General features: G+C 35.9%; 1 protein-coding gene across 2 annotated transcripts; it reads right to left on the reverse strand.

Moving 5' to 3' along the window:
• Positions 1-2,277: 2,277 nt before the first annotated feature.
• LOC133528709 (uncharacterized) lies at positions 2,278-10,554 on the reverse strand. Of its 2 annotated transcripts, none has more exons than XM_061866182.1 (8): positions 10,384-10,554; positions 10,127-10,309; positions 9,779-10,009; positions 8,719-8,859; positions 4,894-4,999; positions 4,662-4,806; positions 4,522-4,578; positions 2,278-4,067 (listed from the first exon to the last, which is right to left on the reverse strand). In XM_061866182.1, the coding sequence occupies exons 1-8, from the start codon at positions 10,495-10,497 to the stop codon at positions 2,471-2,473; spliced, it is 2,574 nt and encodes an 857-aa protein (XP_061722166.1). In that variant the 5' UTR covers positions 10,498-10,554; the 3' UTR covers positions 2,278-2,470. The 2 variants fall into 2 exon arrangements, with proteins under 2 accessions (XP_061722166.1, XP_061722165.1); XM_061866181.1 differs by having other exon boundaries at positions 4,879-4,999.
• Between the last annotated feature and the right edge of the window lie 11,632 nt (positions 10,555-22,186).

Genomic DNA, 22,186 nt, shown 5'->3' on the forward strand with positions numbered 1-22,186 from the left:
AAACCAATTTTCGGTGGAAGTTTGCATGGTAATGTATATCATATATTTTTTTAGATTTTTCATTCCGTTATTTTAGAAATTAAAGGGGGGGGGGGGGGGCACACATTTTTTCACTTTATAAGTGTCTCTCGCGCAAACTATTCAGTTTAGAAAAAAATGATATTAGGAACCTAAATATCATTTTTGAAGACCTATCCATAGATACCCCAGGGTTTGATGATTTTTTTTTTTTAATTTTATGACGTATTAAAAAAACTACTTACTAGATCTCGTTCAAACCAATTTTCGGTGGAAGTTTGCATGGCAATGTATATCATATATTTTTTTTTAGATTTTTCATTCTGTTATTTTAGAAGTTACAGGGGGGGGACAAATTTTTTCACATTGGAAGTGTCTCTCGCACAAACTATTCAGATTAGAAACCTAAATATCATTTTTGAAGACCTATCCATAGATACCTCACACGTATGGATTTGATGAAAAAAAAAATGTTTTTTTTAAATTATGACGTGTTAAAAAAAAACTACTTACTAGATCTCGTTCAAACCAATTTTCGGTGGTAGTTTGCATGGCAATGTATATCATATATTTATTTTAGATTTTTCATTCTGTTATTTTAGAAATTACGGGGGGGGGGGGGGGACACATTTTACCACTTTGGAAGTGTCTCTCGCGCAAACTATTCAGTTTAGAAAAAAATGATATTAGTGACTGATAATGTGACGTATGGGTTAGATGAAAAAAGATTTTTTGAGTTTCAGTTCTAAGTATGGGGAGCCCCCAAAATTTATTGTTTTTTTTCTATTTTTGTGTAAAAATCCTAATGCGGTTCATAGAATACATCTACTTACCAAGTTTGAACAGCATAGCTCTTATAGTTTCGGAAAAAAGTGGCGGGTGACATAATCGGACATGACGAATCTATAAGGGTTCCGTTTTTTGCCATTTGGCTACGGAACCCTAAAAATCGTCCTACCCATTGAGTTTGAAAAACTTGGCCATTTGAATCAAATTAACCCGTAGAACCAAAAAATAAATACAACGTTATGACGTCCTCTTTTTTTGTTCAGAATCGTATTGTTGTACCAAATGAAAGTGCTGTATTACTCCATGGAATTGGTACATTTTACCTAACATCAAATGAGGTAGTTCTATTTTTTTAATATGTTGGTAGTGATGAAATGGTAATAATAAATCCGAGTTTTCGACCTCGAAAGCCCTTGGGATCATTGTATGAAGTACATGAAAATCCATTCAATTTTAGGACTTTTTCAGTTTTTGTAAAAAAAATCCACCGAGAACCGGAGTTACGGCAAAAGTCACTATGCACACTCAAGAAGATGAAATTTGCATACGTCATAAATGGTACGGAACCCTTCATGGGCGAATCCGACTCGCCCTTGGCCGCTTTTTTTCTAACTCGATGTGGATACGATGCTGTCAGCATACCCATCGAGTTTGACTACTACTTTGCTACTGCTTTTGCTGACTGTACGTATGTCTATGACTGGCCTGATTGAGAAGCATTGAAATGCACCCTTGAGTGTTCTAAAGAGTATTGTTATATAAAGGAGAGTTCTTATTATTCCGTCGACATAAACTTTATGCACCCAAGCCGAAACACAATAAACGAGGGTTCTGTATTTGGGATATAAATAAAAGTAAACAAAATTTAGGGTAGATGAAGATATTACATGATCAAATAATGTAGGTTGAAGTTAGGTCTTTCAGTGACAGATCCAGGCGGTTTTGTATTTGGTTGGTTAACGAATAAATGTTGAAATAATAGTTATTTGTGCAACAAGAGAGGAAAGTTAGTTTTTCTTGCGAGTGTTGATTTTGAGTCCCGAGTAAGCGAAAGATTCTAAGTTAGAATCTTGAGCATAGCGAGGGACTCAAAAACACGAGATGTAAAATAACTTTGCTCTCGCGTGACAAATACAACTTTTCACCTCGGTAGTGAGAACAAAAATTCAAGATCAAGTAAAGTTTTTATTCCTGTATTCATGGCCTTCACTAAATTAAAAAGCTACTGGCCTGGAGTGAGGAAATTCGTACTTTTGTCACTCACTGGATTGAGAAAAGTCTCACTTTCCACACTACCTGGAGTGACGAAAGTAGGCTTGTTCGAGCTGCTGAGGTGAAAATTGTTTGTGTACTTCTATTTAAATACCGAAAAGATACAGAGTATAAGACATAGTACACAGTTGTGAACCCGTTGCGATGATCTCGGTTCAAAAATACCACAGAGGGGAAAAATCAATGAAACAAGAACACTCAATCGAAACAAATATCTATTTAGACTTGTATATTTATGTACACATGGCCACTTGATTCATTTAATCATAAATTGTACTTAATAATCTTAGGATATATATATAATCTTGATTATTAAGTACAATTTCTTTCGTGCAAAATAAGACGATTGATTGATTAATACTAAATTGATAAAAATAATGTAAAACTTTGATCAGTTAGCTTGATGCGTGTACGCTCGCAACAGTTTTTGACGCGGAGACCGTCTTCTAGGCGATATGTGAATCGCTTTGAGTGGGGTATTCGCTTTTTTGAGATCGCTTGAACATGTAGGTGTCCTTAAACTTCTTGGTGTACAGAGAGGCTTCCTTAAGGCAGGGGTCATAAAAGGAGTCGTTTTTACCGGTAAAGGTTGTGGGGATACTTTTCTAATAGTGGGTGTAGTCTTTCTACTCAAATGAAAAGTATCAACTGTATCTTTACTTTGAATCCCATATTGGCGATGAGATTTCGGAGGCACGTTTGGAGGAACATCTATATTTCGGTGAGTTTGAATAGGAATGCCAGGAGCAGAGCTTTCAGTTAGACTCGATTGAACTTTTGGTCTAACATGAGCTATCAACTTCGGCTGCTTATTCAATTGGTTAACATTAACCCGAGGTCTCCTAGCAAAGCCAGAATGCGAGCTTTTATCGCTCCGTCCTGATGACTTGTCAGATCCAGATTCAAAGAGTTTGGCCTTGGCCAATACTGCACCTGCATTCTGTTTCCTCAGTTTATTAACCGAAGGCCTCCCAGAGAGACCTGTGCTGTCCATCTCGCCTGTCTTGTCCATAAAGAAAGCTGCAGCACTCCGCCACTTCTGTTGCGAATTCGAAGGACTAGACTTGGTGAATTTTTTAAGATTTCGCATAGTAACATTTTGGTAAACGCCCGATTGATTCATTGAGGTATTCGATTTTTCAGTTGAATTCAGAGTGTTATTTGTAGAGTTGTCTGACGCTGTTGCATCCCAGCTATTAATAGTAACGTTCAGAGATCTACGCGTTGTACCTCTGTTAAATGATTTATCTAAATTATAATCAGAGTTGAGGCTGATTCGTTTACGCAACTGATACTTTTGACTAGAATCAGTGAGCGATTTGTCTGATGGTGAGGCATTGCTTTCATTAGACTTTGGTGTCTTTGGTATAGCTAAGTCTGGTTTGGCTGTACTGGTACGATCTCGACGAACCAGTCCCACGTAAGGATAAAATCTATCTGCGTTTTGACTAGCTTGTGACGCTACTGACGCGTTCCATGACTTATGCCTAACAATTTTTGGAATGTTCTCTTTAGACCGGCGTCGTATTGAGCCGATTTTCCGGGCGCTCGGAGATCTTATTACCTTTGCCTGTTCATTGGGCCGTATTTTTAATTCCTTACTTAAACGTCTCGCTAAATGATCTGACGTTGGGCAGCTAAGCATCGCTACTTCCTCCAAAGTTTGCTCGTAGACACTCTGTACTTGTTGAAACGGCTCGACTCTTGGTATGACATCAGTGAATTCTCTAGACAGCCTATTCTCTATGGCGGATACTCGACTTTTGATTTCTTCATATTCCTGTTTAGATATTCTGACATAGTCTTTGTCAGGTTTCTGGTCTGGTGAAAGGTCGATAGTGTCATGAGCACTGAACAAACGTTCAGAGGAAGTGAGCAGGTCTTCACTGCTGGCACTTGTTTCGGAATTCTTCATATCAGAATTAATTATTGGGGTGCTTCTTGCATCCATTAAACTTAGCCTTATTCTCTTCCTTTCGGTGATGCCCCTGATAAACAAACAAGTTAATTAAGTAATAAAGTAGTATCTCACAGACCACAGTACGTAGAATGAGAAATTATTTTGTGATTATATAATTCATAATTCTTTATTTGTAAGAATACAGTACAATTTGGTCTTAAAATAATAACCAGGAATCCTTGTATTCAGCATGCAAGCAAGCGTACAAATATTTACATTAAAATAATTTAACAATCATAAATTAAATAAAAATAGGTACCCACAATGTCAAAATTTATCAATTATTACAATTAAATATATCATGATGTCATCGGTTCCTTATAATCCAAGTAAGCCTTAACGCTATAAAAACATTTATCCAGTACCCAGTACCTAACCATTTTGTTAACTTTCTTTAAAAGTTTCCCTCGACAGTATTATCATTGATAATAGATGATTATGTGTGTATTTCATTATTTTCATTACCAATTGCTGTTACTTACATTTTCATTGGAGTAAACGATAGTTCTTTCTGAGGGAGATTCTTCTTTATCTCTTTTCTGTAACAGATATAAGAATGTTATATACCGAAACTGTCGAATATTTCCAGTGATTTTAATATACAATAATAAAGGAAGCTCACATGGTTTTAGCTGAAAGTCCCTCATAGCTATCAAACTTCCGTTTGGACGCCGACTTGCTCAATATAGGAGTCTTGCTATTCTCGCACACAGTAGCTGGCGTATTCACTCCTCCGGACACCATCTTACGTAGTCCACTCAACATGCCTTGAACAGAAAACATTTTAGACCATTGTTATAAATTGAGTTAATTTTTAAATTCATGTGCGAATAACTTACGATTAAGGGACCCACTTCGTCTCTTCTTTCTTCTTGCTAAATGCGCTTCTGTGTCGTCATCTAACTGTGACATAAGGTCATCAGTCAAAAGACCAATATGTTGAGAATTTTCTATAAATATCTGTAAATAAAAAAAGATATTTAGAAAAGGAAAATAAAGAGAGATTAGGTAAAAAACAGAACTGTTGATTTTACAACAACAGGACAGCAGGATTCTATACCCCTTCACTTGAAAAACTGTAAGGTCAATATAATATGGGTACCCAACTAACATGACAGCGTCAAAATAGCCTACATATCACTGTTATAATGCTCTCATTTGAGAATTAAGAGTGTTAAGAATACCTGTAGTAGGTTGGTAGAGGACTCTATACCACCCTTATAACCACGAATCAGGCCCCACTTTTTACAGGTAAAGGTGTCAGGAAGCCTATACAACAGTGTTACTTAAGGGTTAGAAGTACTTAGAAGGGAGTTAATTCACCCTCAGCTATTACTTTAGCCGGTTCTACGTTCTCATAGAATCATTAGCTAACACAATAGGTGTGAGACAACCCTCAGTTAAGAATTTTAAACTTGTTAAACCTATAAGAGAGAGTGGGTTAACGATTTAACGCGTACTAGATATCTAAAACATTCTCAATTAAATATGTGACCGCTTTTTGAGAACTCTTTTTGTACTGTTTTTATGTATTAGCTTCAAAGAAATCCAAAACGATCAAACTTATAAAATAAATGATACAAAGAAAATAAAACTTATCACAGCAACATTTAATGGCGATCTGCTCGCAAGTTTTTATTAGGAAGAAGAAGTTTTATCGTGTGAAAAGTGAAAAAGTGCTGCGCCTGCGATTTTACGGTAAGTGTATACCATGTTTTCCATCTTAATTTTAACGCGCTCCGGATTAATTAAAGATTTAAAGTAAAACTTATGCTTAATAAAATAGACGCCTTAAAGTTTTATCAGCAACTTGTTCTTTTTGTCGGCCATTGGCAAGTAAAGTTACGTGGCATCGATAGAATGATAAAATAAAAATTATTAATGGAGTATTTTGTACATAAATATTGATCAAACAAGTACATTTTTAGGTTACTTTACTAAAACAATGGCGAACTTGCTATTACAGCTTTAGCTCTCCCTTAACGCATCATTTACACTTTTTGAGATACAGCATCTTTAGTCGAGAGTATTGTGCAGTCTTTAGTATACATAAGAGTGTAATAATAGACTCAAACAAAGCGTTTAACTATATAGAAGACAATACAACAGCTAAGCATTTTTAAACCTGATAGAATTAGGGTTCTTTGACAAAGTAATCAAAACCTGATAGTAAAAAAATAATCACTATAATATAATAAATAATCACTATATATTTTTCTTTAGGTTTGTTATAATATTATAAAATATGCTTTTAATAACTTATTCGCGTAATTTATATTAAAATTGACATGTATCCTTTTGGATTCCTTGAGTTCTTATACTGTGTTAACTCACATCATTACCTTTAGAATGTCATTAAAATGCACTTACTTAACACAATGTGCATTCGTAAAATCAACGTTACAGCTTAAACCTGCAAAAATGAGATGATCCAAACTTTTGGCATCTTCTTTAATTTTCGTATTACTACACTCTTGACAAACTCTGTTCATTACACCATTGCCTGTAGAAAGCCTTCAAAAAGGTACTCGGCTAACACAATTAGCATAAGCAAAACTTACGTTAAAGCTTGAAACTTCATAAGAGAGTTATGCAACGCTTTTAGTATCTGGTGTTACGACACACTTGACTAACTCTTTTATGCAACCCATGCCTGCAGCTTAAAGTTATCACAACACCTAAAGATATATAAGATACTTCACAGTAACCATTAAGTAACAATAAACATCAGTAAGTGTCAGCGGGCGCTGTTGTAAAGATTTAAGTGTTACAAACAGGTTAAAGCTATAAAGCTTGACTCCAGTAGCTGTAATTAACACTATTATTACTCTCAATTCTGCATAACATCATCCATTGTAGCTCTAGAACCACTGTTGGAGTGGAATTTATTTCTTAACTCCTCTATAACGTTCCAAGCTATAACTGAGATTATTATAACGCCGTTCAAAAGATTAAAGTTTTAAAGAAGCCTGTAACTGACGGTATAATGTTTGTTGGGTAAGTATACTAAGTGTGGCTGGCTGGCGGCTGGCTTTCACATTAAGGTCTGTTTACACATTGATTATACATAGAGGGAAAGGAGGGCGATGGCAGTCCGCTGCAACATGTTGGCTCGCAGATTCGCACGATGTAGCATTGAGGTAAAGATACTCTTCAAAGCCTTCTGCCAAACTATATACACATGCAACCTGTGGGTCTGCTACACGCAGGGGGCCTTCAATGCTCTTCGAGTACAATATAATAATGCCTTCAGGGTGCTGGTGGGGCTCCCACGTTACTGCAGTGCGTCAGGGGAGGTCCAACACCATCCAGAAGGTAATTAACCCTTTACCAGGCTGACAGTTAAATAAACCGGCCAAGAGCATGTCGGGCCATGCTCAGAGTAGGGTTCCGTAGTTACTCTTCCGTCACAATAAGCTAAACTGGAGCTTAAAGTATGGTAGATTGTTAACCAAGGGATGAACTGAACTGTGGGTGTACGTCTTTTTACTATGAAGGGGAAACTTTTTGCGATAACTCAAAAACAGCTAAACTGATCATATCCGCTATAGTTTTCATTTAATGTCTTTCTTAAGCTCTATTTTCAAGATTTTTTTCGTATTTTTTGGACCTATGGTTCAAAAGTTAGAGGGGGGGGGGGACACTTTTTTTTTTTCTTTCGGAGCAATTATCTCCGAATATATTCACTTTATCAAGAAATGTTTGTTGCAGACCCCTATTAGTTTTGAAAGACTTTTCCAACGATATCCCACACTGTAGGGTTGAAGCAAAAAAAAAATTTCACCCCCACTTTACGTGTAGGGGAGGTACCCTAAAAAAAAAAAATTTTTAGATTTTATTGTACGACTTTGTCGGCTTTATTGATTTATATATCCATGCCAAATTTCAGCTTTCTAGCACTAACGACCACGGAGCAAAGCCTCGGACAGACAGACAGACGGACATGGCGAAACTATAAGGGTTCCTAGTTGACTACGGAACCCTAAAAATGACAATCGAATGTCAGTCTTACTCATCGAAAATAGAACACATGTTTGAAGAGTCGCATGTGGGAAGTATATATCCCTTAGCCTGGTAAAGGGTTAATAAGAAGACGGACTGCCCCATTTTGCGGCACTGGTTACGATCGCATGCTCAAATACCTGGTGTCCTAGAAGGAGGCAGATACCTAAATTAGATCAGATATTTTTTAATGATATGGACTGTGTAATGTCTGCAATAAAGTGATTTCATTATTTATTTATTATTGTTTATTCAAGTTCATACATTTGCTATTGCCAGTGTATATGCAAAAAGGAAGTGTGTAATCAGGCCCGAATGTGAACCAGCCACACTTACCCATATTGATCTTAATTAATAGCTGCATCAGTACAAAATGAGGACAAGTTCTATAACCAAATTACCTATTAACCCTTTTTCAGGCATAAGGCATAGTACAAATTTATCGACAACATACGCGCCAATAGAATTTCAACTTCAGCAATCCGATTTAAGGTTTAAATTGAAATTTAGCTTGCAATTTCGGGAAAAGTGACATCTTCAAAATCATCAAAGCCTAATTGGAATATATTTGGGTTTTTTTAGGAAAACCTTGTTTATTGCTGGGGCCTGGAAAAAGGTTACGGTTTCTTTCTGACACTTTCTGTACCATAGTAATAAAATTGAAGTATGATATTCACCTTGACTAAAGCAACATGGTGTTCCAATCTCTGCGCAGATGAGGCAGCAGGTAAAGGCATAATGCTAGGAGCCATCACTATTGCCAGGTTTGAAGAATCCATCAAGTTCTCTTTATGCCTTGATGCAATGTAGTTGAGCAGCTGAAACAATAGTGTTTTCCCACCTCTAGGTTACATCCCGCTGGGGTGTCCCAAATCCCCTATAGGGGAATTGCAGGGGCTTGTAGAGCCCAAGTAAAGAAAAAATCAAAATGGGTTACAAGCAGCTGATGGTAGCTCAAAAAAAAATATTCTCATGTCTAAAGCAGACACGCTTTTCAGATAGATTTTCGTACACTGTTGCTATATCTATTGCATGTGCATAGTTATATTACTGTCCGGCCCATGATGCCGGTTGTCAATGTCACTGTGAAAGTTTGATAGCAATATAATTATGTGCATGCAATAGAAATAGCAACAGGCAGGTTAATGTATGAAAACCTATCTGGAAAGCATCTTTTCTTTAGGCTGTTGATTCATAATAAAGGTTGAAATTCACTACAGTGAACTATAAGGATTAATTGCAGAATAGAGAATTTGTATTAAAAAACTTAATGTGAAGAATTAAAAAAATTACTCTGCTATTTACAAGAAGTTGATCTAGCTTTGACCGATTAACTTCAACTTCAAAAATATTTCACCCTGTACAGTCAAGTGTAAAAATATGGGTGTACAGTCAGCATCATTCTGTAACAGCTTAACAAAAAGTGATGTCTTTAATATAGAACAACAAAGACTGTAATAGATATATTTTTGAATGCGAATTCTCTAAATTTATCTATATTTGGAAAGGTTGTCCAGAATATCAGATACTTTTGACACATTGTTTCATCCGCCACTTTTGATGCTGACTGTACACATCTTACTCAATAATATGTCCCATAGCATCTTATTCCAGTGTAATAAGAATGTAGTGCCATATTTATGAGACAATTCTCTCGATACATATTTTTGCAGCTGGCTGTACTAAAATTAACTTAAAATTTAAGGTAATTTTTGAAGGAGGAATGTTAAAATATACCTCCATAATGTAATGCAGCAGGTGAACATGTAATACAGGTAACAGCAGCAATGTGTGCAGGAGCGGTTTCAAGGCATCATCACCAGCAGTGACCCTACAGCGTAGGAGTAAGTCTTGTACTTCTGCACTGATCAGTGGTTCTGGTAAACATCGCAGGTAGAGCTTCAGTACACTCGCCACATCAACCGGATGATGTCCTTCTGATACACACCCACCGGCATCTAAGAGCCGCTGGAACGTCATAAACAATTACATACTTTAGGGATGTACAATTGGAAACCTTAAAATTCTCATTGTTATGCACAATTTACTAAAGTCGATAAGGTAAAAATTTAGTTAATGGCTTACTTTTATATCCTTTTGGCGCGTTTGAGACCCCGCTTTACGAAATAGGCCCTCGATATGGGCGTTAGTACGAAGAACTGCTGACATTTCGTTAACCACTAGCGGTACACACAAATTACTCCCACAGCATATAACACTGCCCGATGGCACTTTAGCCAAAGGAGCTCCGAATACCGTTTTGTGATCCTGTAAATAATATATGTGACTCAATAAAACTAAACTAATTTACTTGCTATTGCTATTGGATAACGACCTTATACCTTAACATTTTTCAATATGATTTTCTTTAGCCTATGCTTTAATCCAGCTTTCTTCAGTTCCCCAACTATTATTGACTGTAATTTAGTATGATTAATCCCATCTGATATAATCATTTTGTTTATTTGAACAATTTAATCACAATTTCAATGATAATTTCAAACGTTCATATTCGTTAGTAAACGTTCCTATTTACAAAGTTGAGGCAACAGGTACAGATATATTTTAGAATAGATAAATGATTGTTTTTTTGTGTGTTTTATGGAAATTCATATTGAATTTTAACTGAACAATAATAAATTTACATGATAAGTCGGTACATATAATTCTAAATTCACAATTTGTTATTAAATTAAACAAAACGTTGAATTTTATGCAGCGTAAAATGGATATTTATCGTTTAGAAACAGTGACTTTTTTTTCATACAAAGAAAAAAAAAATAGGTGGCGCTACAAATTTGCTACAAATGCTACAATACCCAATTTTTTTTTTTTTTTTTAACATTTATGGCCTGGATGCGAGTCCTTTAAGCCAAGTCTTTGTTTTGTTCAAAACACATTATTTAAAGAGTTGTATGTCAGAGAATGCACTTTTGTTAAAACTTAAAACACTTCACTTTAAATTTGCTTTAAATCTTCAACACTGTGTTTTTAATATACTTGTATAACGGAACGTAACTGTCAACGTTTTTAAGAATGTCGGTGAGGCGGCGGGGGACATTATTATTAAACACTTCACTTAATTCACTTGCAAGGATTAGTCTTTCAAATGAAAACACTTGGCATTTAAATATAAGGTGTTCAACATCTGCAACGCTACCATTCTGGCAGTGAGGACATGTACCATCGGCTATAAATGAAAATCTGGCTAAGTGCGCTGGTGCACAGTTGTGACCAAACCGCAATCTATTGATGGTGGTAATAAAGCTACGACTTCCCGTCTTAATCTTCTCATACCAAGGCTTTCCAGGTAAGTCAGTTTGAATACTAGCGTACCATCTTCCTTTTATCTCTCTGTCTTTGGTCCAGAAATCTATCCACATCTTAGCAACATCAGTTTTCACAGAAGCTTGACAATCAGATAGTGGAATTCTAGTACTACATCTTACATCTAATTCGTTAATACCTAAATAAGCAGCTTTGTCTGCAACTTCATTCCCTGTTATACCAGTATGGGATGGAATCCACATAAAATTTATATTTACATTATTATTTTTAAATAGTGATAAGATATTTTTAATTTTGTACAAAATGAAATTATCTTTATAATGCAATTGATTATTCTGTAATGCATAAATTAAGCTAAGTGAATCAGTGAAAATAAAGAAATGTTTATATTCTGACACTCTGGTTATAACTTTCAGGGCTTCAAATACAGCATATGCTTCAGCCGTAAATATGGAACATACATCATGCAACCTAAAGCTCTGTACAAATTTAGTTTGAGGATCATACACTGCACTTCGAACATGGGAATCTGCTTTACTACCATCGGTGTATAATTTGTAATAATCGGGAATTTGTGACAAGAAACATAGAAAATCAGTATTATTATTGATAGATTTTGTGCATACTGTAATGTTTAAAAGTTTACTATCAAAGCTATCTTCATAACATGGCCAAATTTCATTTTTATATATATTACAAAACTTAGCTTCCACCTGTAAGAGTAGTGCTGTTAACTTGGGGATTCTGGGATGACCCTTTATTCTTCTAATTACACTTTGATTATTTTTAGCATATATCTTAATTAAATATCTATAAGCTAACAACACCCATCTGACAGGTAAAGGCATTGTTTTAGTCTCTACTTCCATTGCTCTTATTGGGGTTCAACACATTGCCCCTGATATTATTCGCATAGCCTTATTTTGAATTATTTCTAATTTATGTATGTGAACAGTATTCATATGTACAAGAAAACTATAGTCAAAGTGACTTCTGACAAGGGTTTTATACAGTAAGGACAGTACTTGAGGGTCAGCACCCCAAGATATACCAGCAAGACATCTCATAACATTTAAACCTCTAACAGAATTTGAAATTATGTGCTTAGCATGTAGGTCAAAATTTAAATGATTATCTATGACTACACCTAGAAACTTATGAGAAGGGACTTCTCTAATAATCTCATTATTATATACAATATGTACATTTGTTGTGTCCTTGCTCAATATTAGTAACTTGCTTTTGTCAGGATTTATCTTTAAGTGTAAGTAATTATTGTAATAGACATAGAGTTCATTTAGTGCATTATTAATATGTGCTTTAGCTACATCTAAATTTGAATTAATAGAATATATTACAAGATCATCTGCAAATTGCAGTATATTAACATTAGAACTATTTACAAATGAGTTAATATCACTAGTATACAAGTTATACAGAAGAGGAGACAGCGTTGCTCCTTGCATTGTGCCTTTGAAAACTTGTCGTGGTCCATGAAGTATGTTATTAAATTTTACATATAGCTCTCTATTGTCCAAAAAATTAAATATCCACTTGCATAGTTTCCCAGGTATATTAATATTAGATAGAATTTTTACAAGTATTGCGGGATCAACATTGTCAAATGCTCCTTGTACATCTAAAAATATACAAACAGCATGTGACTTGTTATAGTTAGCTAATTTTAAATCCGATATAAGAGATATGAAGCTGTCAGAACAGCTTCTACCCCGTCGAAAGCCATTTTGAAATGGAGGCAATATGTTGTTTGCCTCAACATACCAATCAAGTCTAGTCTTTATCATATTCTCAAAAACTTTACCAATACATGACAATAGAGAAATCGGTCTATAAGAATTGGCCTCATTAGGAGGTTTGTCTGGTTTTAAAATAGGTATTACACATTGTGTTTTCCATGATAGAGGTATTTTCCCCTGTAACCAAAGTAAATTCATAATTCTGAGCAAAACTTTTTGACCATTAACATGCAGTTTCTTTAAAAGTAAGTATGGTATATCATCTAATCCTGGGGTAGTATTTTTCCTAGATTGCAGACTTACTTTGAATTCCTCCCAAGTAAAAGGTTCAATAAGGTGCTTAGACTCGTTATTATCATTGTTATTTTCAAATAAACTTTCAATAGAGCTAGAATCGTTAATACATCCTTGGGCTAGTTTAGTTATGAATGGTTCTATAAATTCATCATTTTTAATTATTTGCTTACTTATTAATCCTTTAAAACGTTTAATATTGTTCCATATTAACCCAATAGGTGTACATCGATTTAAAGAAGCACAAAAACTACGCCAACTACTAGTTCTTTCCTCTGCTATTGTTCGTTTTTTAAGAGCAACAAATTTCTTGTACGTAATATAATTTTCTAAAGATGGATTGGCCCTGTAATATTTTAATGCCTCATAGGCTTTAATGACACTATCTTCACATTTTTTATTCCACCAAGGAACCGGAGGTCTGCTAACGAAGTTTGTATTTTTAGTAAGTTTTGGGATACATTGTATTTTTAATAGGTTGAGTTCAGCACTAAATTTATCATATGATTGTATAGGATCGTTATCATTTAAAGGAAAATCCGAGAATATCTCTTCTGAAAGCTCTTTATATTTATTCCAGTCAGCTTTAGTATTTATAAATTTATCTACTGGATCACTTATTTGATATTTTTCAAGAGAGGTCAATATACTCACTATAGTAGGGTAGTGATAGCTGCCCATAGGGTCATCATGGACTTGCCACTCGCACAGAGGGGCAATACTTGCACTACAGAGGCTAACATCGATCGCTGAAGGCTTTCGATTCGGGTAAGTAACTGTAGTTGGATTTCCGTCATTTAAGATACATAAGTCTAAGTCACTTATAATATCAAACAAGGTGTTACCCCTGGATTGATTAGTAGCGCAACCAAATGCTGTATGATGCGCATTAAAGTCTCCTGATATTATTATAGGTGTTGGTAATTTCTCAATTATATTTTTAAGTCTATTTAGTCTAATGTGTGGACGGTTTGGAGGACAATACACACATAAAACTGATAAAGGCCCTCGGTTAGTCACAATTGAGATAGCTACATTTTGGATACTTTCATAAAACTCAGTCTGTATAAAAGTATGTTTGTATATATTTTTGACGAGTATAGCAACTCCGCCATGTCCATTGTTAGCATATTTACAGAAAATATTATAACTAGGTATCCTAAAAGCAGTAGTTGGTTTTAACCAGGTTTCATTAAGAAGACAAACATCAATATTATGAACTTTTAAAAAATTAATTAGCAAAGGTTTTTTATTTGTAACTGATTGAATATTGAATTGGGCAATACGAATAAGTGTAGAATCCATTATTTAATATTTTTAATAAGCATATATTTAATAGAACTGCTAGTGATTGGATTAGAATCAGTCTTGTTTGCTAATTCTATGAGAGTGCTAACCAGTGCATTCATTAAGTCTGCATTCTGTAGTAATTCTTTTTTAATGTCAAATTTCGGTGTCTCTGCTGGTGTAGCTGTAGAAGGAACATTTTTTTGCGGTTGAGATTTAGATTTACTTGCTTTTTCTGGAAGCCTTACAGTTTGGTCAAGTAATGTCGGAAACTCGACTTTTCGAGTTTCAGCTTTAGAGGCGTACGTGATATTTGTCTTCTTTTCTGTTATTTTCTTAAGTTTTATAGGACATTGTTTCGAAATTGCCAAATGTGGTCCACTACAATTGGCACAACATAAATCATTAGGCTTATCACACTCCTTATAAAAGTGTTCACCCGAGCATATGGAGCAACGCTGTTTGCCGTTACATACTTTAGCTGCATGGTTAAATTTAAAACATTGCAGTAGGGGGGGTACATATTCGAAGACTCTATACGAGAATAAGTCGTACTGTACATTGTCCGGTAGCACATGCGACAAGAACGTAATGCTCACCGTCTGTAAAGGAACACGTTCCTGTCCAACTTTTTTGGTAAAGCGTCGTACCGCTATGATCTCATAAATAGAGCTTAACTTTGTGTATAAATCCTTGTTTGAAATATTGGCTGGCACAAATCTGATTATCCCAGTTTTCTCGATTTGAGTCGCCGGTATGTACGCCTTCATGTTATATTTTGTCAAAAATGCAGTGTTGTTTAAAAAGTTATTAGCCGTATTATACTGCTTGAAAACGACTGCAATTTTGTTAGCGTTTACACGCTGTATGGCCGTTACACCTTTTATGTCCGTAGTAAATATGTGATTTAGGAAAATTGGGCTTTTGTTTCCCAATTTGCCTTTTGGGTCCACTTGCTCAACAAACACTTTAAATTCTACTTTTCCTGAATTCTCAGGGTATAGTCTTTTATAGTCCGGTTTAAAATACGGTAAGTATCCATTGTTCAATTGCTCACCCCCGCCGCCATCGTCCGTGTTGCCTTGGATGTCGTTTTTGGAGCGCTTAAGGGTGGGCGGGTTTTCCCCGCCCCCCTCGTTACCTGGCATTGTTTAAACACTAACTATAATTATTTACAGTTTTTAACATAATATATATACAAATTATATTAGTTTACACTAATAAATAAGAATTTTAAAAGTTGAGCGAAAAATTTTCGTGTACTTTTTTTAAATTCCCGCCAAAGAATCCTACAATACCCAAAGAGCATATAATCACTACGTTTTAGGGCTCCTCTACACGATGGCCCAGCGTAGGCCAGTCCAAGGGACGCAGCTATGCGGTGAAATGAGATAGCAATATCACTTGCTCCCTCTAACGCATAAATGCGTCCCTAGGACTGGCCTACGCTGGGCCATCATGTAGAGGAGCCATTAAGAGACGGGACTCCCATACTAGCGAGTGGAATGAGTTTGTTTCGCAAATCATTACCAAAATGTACGACATGTTAGAGGTTTTGATAAACTCCATAGACTTATTTATAAATGCAGGCCACATGATTTCTTTATTCTTGGGCATAATGTCAAACACTGTCGTAAATGGATTTCAGATGGCAAACCTCCCAAAGTTAAACCACGCTCTGCTACCATATTAATGTGGATCGAATTATTCAATGTTTATTTACATATAGACATGACAAGAGTGACATTAAGAAAAGAATAAAGAAATCATGTGACCTGCATTTATAAATAAGTCTATGGAGTTTATTAGCTTATACACAATAACTGAATCCATAGTTCCTTTGAGGTAACGTAAAATGCGTTTTACTTTCAGAACATCTTCATGAGATGGATTCGTTAATGTTCTCGAAACAACACTTATGGCACAGGATATGTCTGGTCTGGTTCCTGTCATTAGGTATGCCAGTGCACCGACAGCTTCACGATAAGGGAATCTGACATCATTGTCTTTTTCCGTATCTGATTGGACTTCCTTTATGATTGAAGTGCTGACAGCTTTGCAATCACTCATGCCAAACTTTTCTAAAAGCTTGTTTACATAATGTTTCTGAGAAACCTTTATGGAACCATCCTTTTCATTTGTAATCTCTAATCCAAGAAAATAAGAGGTTGGTTTTGTTGTTATCTTGAACTTTCTCTTCAGTTCATTTAGAAACTTTTCAGATTCCTTCTGATCAGTAGAGGCAATCAAGCCATCGTTAACATATAGTCCCATTATTATTTTGTTTCCGTTTCTGTTTCGAATAAACAAATATGGGTCCATGTCACATTGCTTAAATCCAATTAATTTCAAGAAATCAACAATGCATTTGTTCCAGCATCTTGGTGCTTGTTTGAGACCGTATAAAATTTTCTTTAATTTACAAACACGATTTGTGCTATCATTATAACCTTCTGGCTGGTGCATGTAGATATCTTCGTTTAAAGAGCCATTAAGGAAAGCAGTGGCTACATCGAATTGTGTAAGAGACAATTTTTCATTTGCTGCAATGCTAAGAATTGAGCGTATAGTCGCTATCCTAGCAACAGGACTGAACGTTTCGTCGTAGTCTAAACCTTTTTCTTGTGTATAGCCTCTCGCTACGAGTCGGGCTTTATATTTGTCAAGACTTCCATCTGCATTGGTTTTCTTTTTAAAGACCCATTTACAAGATATTAGTTTTCTATCTTTAGGTTGGTCTACCAAAATCCAAGTCTTGTTTAAATTTAAGGATTTCACCTCGCTTTCCATAGCTTTTATCCACTCAGCTTTCTGAGGACTCTTCATGGCTTCTTTATAAGTTTTAGGCTCATCTGAATCTTCAGCTATAGCTGACATGATAAAGTCATCATATCGAACTGGAGGGTTTAGTTTTGATCTATCTCTGAGAATTCTACCTTCAGGAATTTCATAGATAGTTCTATGACTGGACTAATACGTGGTTGGGCTTAATGTGGACCCGATTTTTCTTACAACACCTTGTTGGAAAGGGGCTTTTTCTTCCCCACTAGGAAGAATCAAAGTAGCACTTTGCAAGTTCACAGGAAATTTCACATATTTTATTTGATTATTTACACTGATATACAAATAAACATACAGTTATCGATAGTTTTAGTACATCCCTAGTTCTACAACTAAAAAGAATATAAAATATCTAATTTTCAATGTGTTTAAAGCCTGCTGCACCAAAATATTTAAGGTCAAAAGTATCTAGCTTAGTCTTTATCCAAGGGAAATTTCGCCATAAAATCCCTTTTTTCGTGATTTTCTCGAGTGGCTCGCTTGCCACATATTTCACACTTAGTAAACCTAGTATAGTCAAGTTAACGAAAAGTATGGAAGTAAGTCGTGTAGTCGTGCTTTTTTTGGATTCGTTAGATGGCGCAACTAGATTATTTCCCCCGAGTTGCACCGTTTCTATTATGTACGGAAGACCGTTAAATTTTAGGTATAAACTATAAAGTGCCGTAATTTTGGAGTAAATTAAAAGCTATTGGGTTCAAGCTAAGTAGTGTATAGAGAACACCTTGGTGCATAGTATATATTAATTAAAAAGATGTGCAATGTATGATACCCTAAAAAAATTTTTTTTTTCGATTGTGGCTCGAGGATAAGTCAGTCGGTTGGTGCAATCTCAAGTTAAGCTTTTTAAAGCATTATAAACATTCAGTTAACTTTGCACGCCTGGGCAAATTATGGAACATGTATTTTTAATTATTTTGTACATTGTGCTTCGGGGGAAATTAAGAGAGACGTGAAAATTTTAAAAACGGTACTTATCTAAAGACACTACATTTGCACTAAATAAAAAATAGATTTTTTTTACCGGAAGTTTGTCAAAAAGTAAATAGAATTAATCGCAACGAACTGCGAGCGAAGGTGGTTGCCGCACACGGCGCGGGGCGCGCGGGGCGGGGAGATAGCGCAGCGAGCAGGTAGGGTTTGCAATATCCGGCAATTTTTCGGATCCGGATACATAGAAATAGGATATCAAGAACGACTGTCAAACTTCAAAAGTGCGACCAAAAATGAAATGCAAGTTTGTGCGTAAATTGTCTATGTGAGATCAAAAATAGTGATGTCATGTTACAACATATTAATAATCTATCGGTGTTTGACCGCTTTATCGACTACTTATTCAAATGTGTTTGATTGTATAAAAAAATGTTATACGAGTAGGTATGAAGGCGCTTCCCTTAGGGTCATATAGGGCCCAAAAGGTGCCTTTGATGAAACCAGCACCATATTTTAGTATGTTGTTAAGCATGTTATTTTGACAAAAAAACCATCGGGAGACAGTTTCTAACGTGGTTAAATCACCAGTTATGACGTCATCAAAATGGCCGGTGCCGTGTTCAGAATATTGCGTATAAGTACCACAGAAAGTATATCACATGTAAGCTTGTGTGGGGTGTCATAAAAAGCAAAATTAAATGCGCTACAATATCGTTTATACATTTGACCTTGTAAGTACCATAGTTTGCGAGAAATTTTAAGTTTTATTTAAATTTTCGCGAAAAAAAATCCGTTTTTTGTTTTCATCAACTTTACTAGTAACTTTACAGGAAAACATTGTATCAAGATATGAATGCTACATTAGTAAGCTATTAAATTCCATTAAAATTTTGAAAATCGGTTTATAAACAAGCAAATTACACTATTTTTGTTCCATACCGGATGACACCACCAAGAGTCGGATGGCTGTTTCAATACAATTTGCAAGGCAAATGATGTTTAAGTAAAGGTAACTTGCTGAACGATATTTATAGTAAAGTAATATTTTCGATAAAAGTATTATTATCAAAATTAAGAATACTGAGATCATTTTATTGTAATTTACTCCGGATGTAGCTAATTAAAGTTACACACTAATTAAACAATTTTTTTTTACGTGTTATTTTGTCCCAGAGCATGCACTTTCGCATGCGCAAAGCATAGTGTATTTAAATCCGTGTTTTACTCACCCACACCCTGTACAGCGTTCTTTGCACTTGCAAGACAATAGCTCCTTGCAGCTGAGACTAGCATTAGGAAGGGTTTTCTACAAAGAGGAGTACGCTGGTCCATCATTTTTCTTTCGCCAAGCCTAGTTGCAAGAATCTAGCATTTGTGGGTCGCTATTCAGATAAATTGGTCCCAATGTGGGTCTGTTAAGCCCTTTTTATATGCTGTAAGAGAGCATCCTGTTGAAGGAATATACTCGATCGCTCTGTTTTTAGGGTTCCGTAGCCAAATGGCAAAAAACGGAACCCTTATAGATTGGTCATGTCCGTCTGTCTGTCCGATTATTTCCTAAACAAGATCCTCCTCGCAGTATTTACATTACCTATTTGTGTCACTACTGGGTGTCACTACTATATGTAGGGTTTGCAATTAGAATATTGTGATATTCTAATTATTCGAATATCCACCAAAATAAATATCCGAATAAACGGATTTAGATAACACAGAAATAACGTTTTTAACTATATTTCAATACAATGATATTATCCCAACCAATTTTAAATGATTACTTGATTATTATAATAGCTAACATAATGTTATCTCTAAAACCGTACTTAATAAGGAGGGTTTATATCTGGATTAGCTGGTGCATAGTTGGAAATACATCCAATGCCTCACCTCGTGTTCATTCGTCATGAAATACTAACTATGAAAGCAATACTTACTTACTTCACTGGATTAGTGACCCAAAAAGAATCTTGGCCTTTGACACAAGTACAACGTCACTCTGCTCTATTCTGCACCACTCCACGCTAGTTGGATACTCCGAGGGCGTTTTAGGGCTACATCGCTCCTATCTTCTCACAGCCCGATTCTCTCCCGTCCACTCCAAGTGACCAAGTCTGCGAAGTCGTGCGGCTATAATCTCGCTAATTATATTGGGTGCCGCAACTAGCTACTCTAGCTCCCTATTTTTCCTACGCTTTCATCTTCTCTATCTTCATCTCTGATAGGTCCCAGAATATTCCGCCAGAATTTCGTCTTCTTAACTAAGAACTTGTTCTTTTTTTTCTGATTCAGAGTCCAAGTGTAATACTTACCGATGCCATTCATCAAAATCTAATTATTGTCTTATAGACTTGAATCATGGACAGTCTACTGATCAGCTTGGATACTAGAACTCGGTGAAGCGCTGCTGAGCATCTTAGGGCATTTTGGATTCGAACATCTATCTCCTCTTCCCGATTACTTTAGGTAGGTCTTTTCTTTTCGATCCGCGGTGGCAGCATGGTTCTATTTTTATCACTTGTCACTATGCCCTTCATGACAAATGATAAAGAGCCGACCATCTTAGCCCTATTCATTTGGAGATATTCTAGTGGTTGATTATCAGACCAATTTTCTCTCCTTCCTACTTTACTATCCTAGCCTTGGCCTCCAGGTCGCTTTTGTTTTGAGCCTATAGCCTCAAGTCATCAGGATATCCAATGATCTAATGTTTGCATTAAGCACCATTCGCGTTCATTGTATAAAGTTACTGCGTGACATGATGTACTATCAAAATTGATGTGCTGTTAGTATTTGAATTGCTTAAATATATGAAAATACTATATTTAAATGACAAAATTATTCATAAATTTCATTAGAAAATTGTTTCGGTTATAGGTCAATAACCATATTTAACGGATCCATAATATCCGGATCTTATGACCCGCTAGATCCGGATCTTATAGTTGACGGATATCCGGATATTTCGGATATCCGGATCTCAAACCCTACGCGCAGCGATTGTTCCGAGACAGTTTGTTTGACACTTTTGACGGGCAACGAGCATAAATCTTTCTTCTGGCATTAAAACGGAACTATTGTTTTAAACAATCATTGAGTGAACTAAGTAGTCTAACGTTTTCGTAAGTATATGGAAAAACGCGATTTTTCGAATTTAACAAACATTGAGCGTACCTGTATTTAATTTGTTGACTGTCTGTCTGCATACTCAGAAACCTTTTACGAGAGGTATGGGCATTGTGAATGTCATCTCGCTCTGTGTGGTAGGGCACAGCACAGCGGATGTCATTCCAGATCTAGAGCAGAGCCCAACTGGGGAAGTACCTCCACCTTACAGAAAATCGCAGCCAAATAACACTAGACCCTACTCATAGTGTTGTGTTCCTGCCGGTGAGTAAGGTTGCCAGAGCTCAACGAGGGGCGGGAGGGGGTTAGGGTCGGCAACGCGCATGTAACTCCTCTCTGCTTACCATCAGGCGGGCCGTATGCTTGATTGCCACCGACGTAGTATAAAAGAAAAAAAAAACATACTATTTTTGCAGTAGGTACATGCCAGTACTCGTACCTCAAGAGCCGTGCTTCGTCGGTGCATCTACGCGCCTTCCTTCTCTTGCCACTAATCACGCGCTTGTCGCTTCTGTGTATTTATTGCTCTACGTTTTTGGTACTTGATTACAAAACTGCATGTTCCGTATAAAAATGCCAATTTTTTATGGGGTACGAATGTAATCAAAATCAAATGAATATG

Source organism: Cydia pomonella, chromosome 19 (genome assembly GCF_033807575.1).
Source record: "Cydia pomonella isolate Wapato2018A chromosome 19, ilCydPomo1, whole genome shotgun sequence".
Classification (NCBI taxonomy): domain Eukaryota; kingdom Metazoa; phylum Arthropoda; class Insecta; order Lepidoptera; family Tortricidae; genus Cydia; species Cydia pomonella.

Coding starts and splice junctions, on each gene's coding strand:
- LOC133528709 (XM_061866181.1), bottom strand. CDS start 10,497: ATGATTATATCAGATGGGATTAATCATACTAAATTACAGTCAATAATA. Junction 10,310..10,383: donor TCATATTGAAAAATGTTAAG/GTATAAGGTCGT, acceptor TATTATTTACAG/GATCACAAAACGGTATTCGG. Junction 10,010..10,126: donor CGCGCCAAAAGGATATAAAA/GTAAGCCATTAA, acceptor ATGACGTTCCAG/CGGCTCTTAGATGCCGGTGG.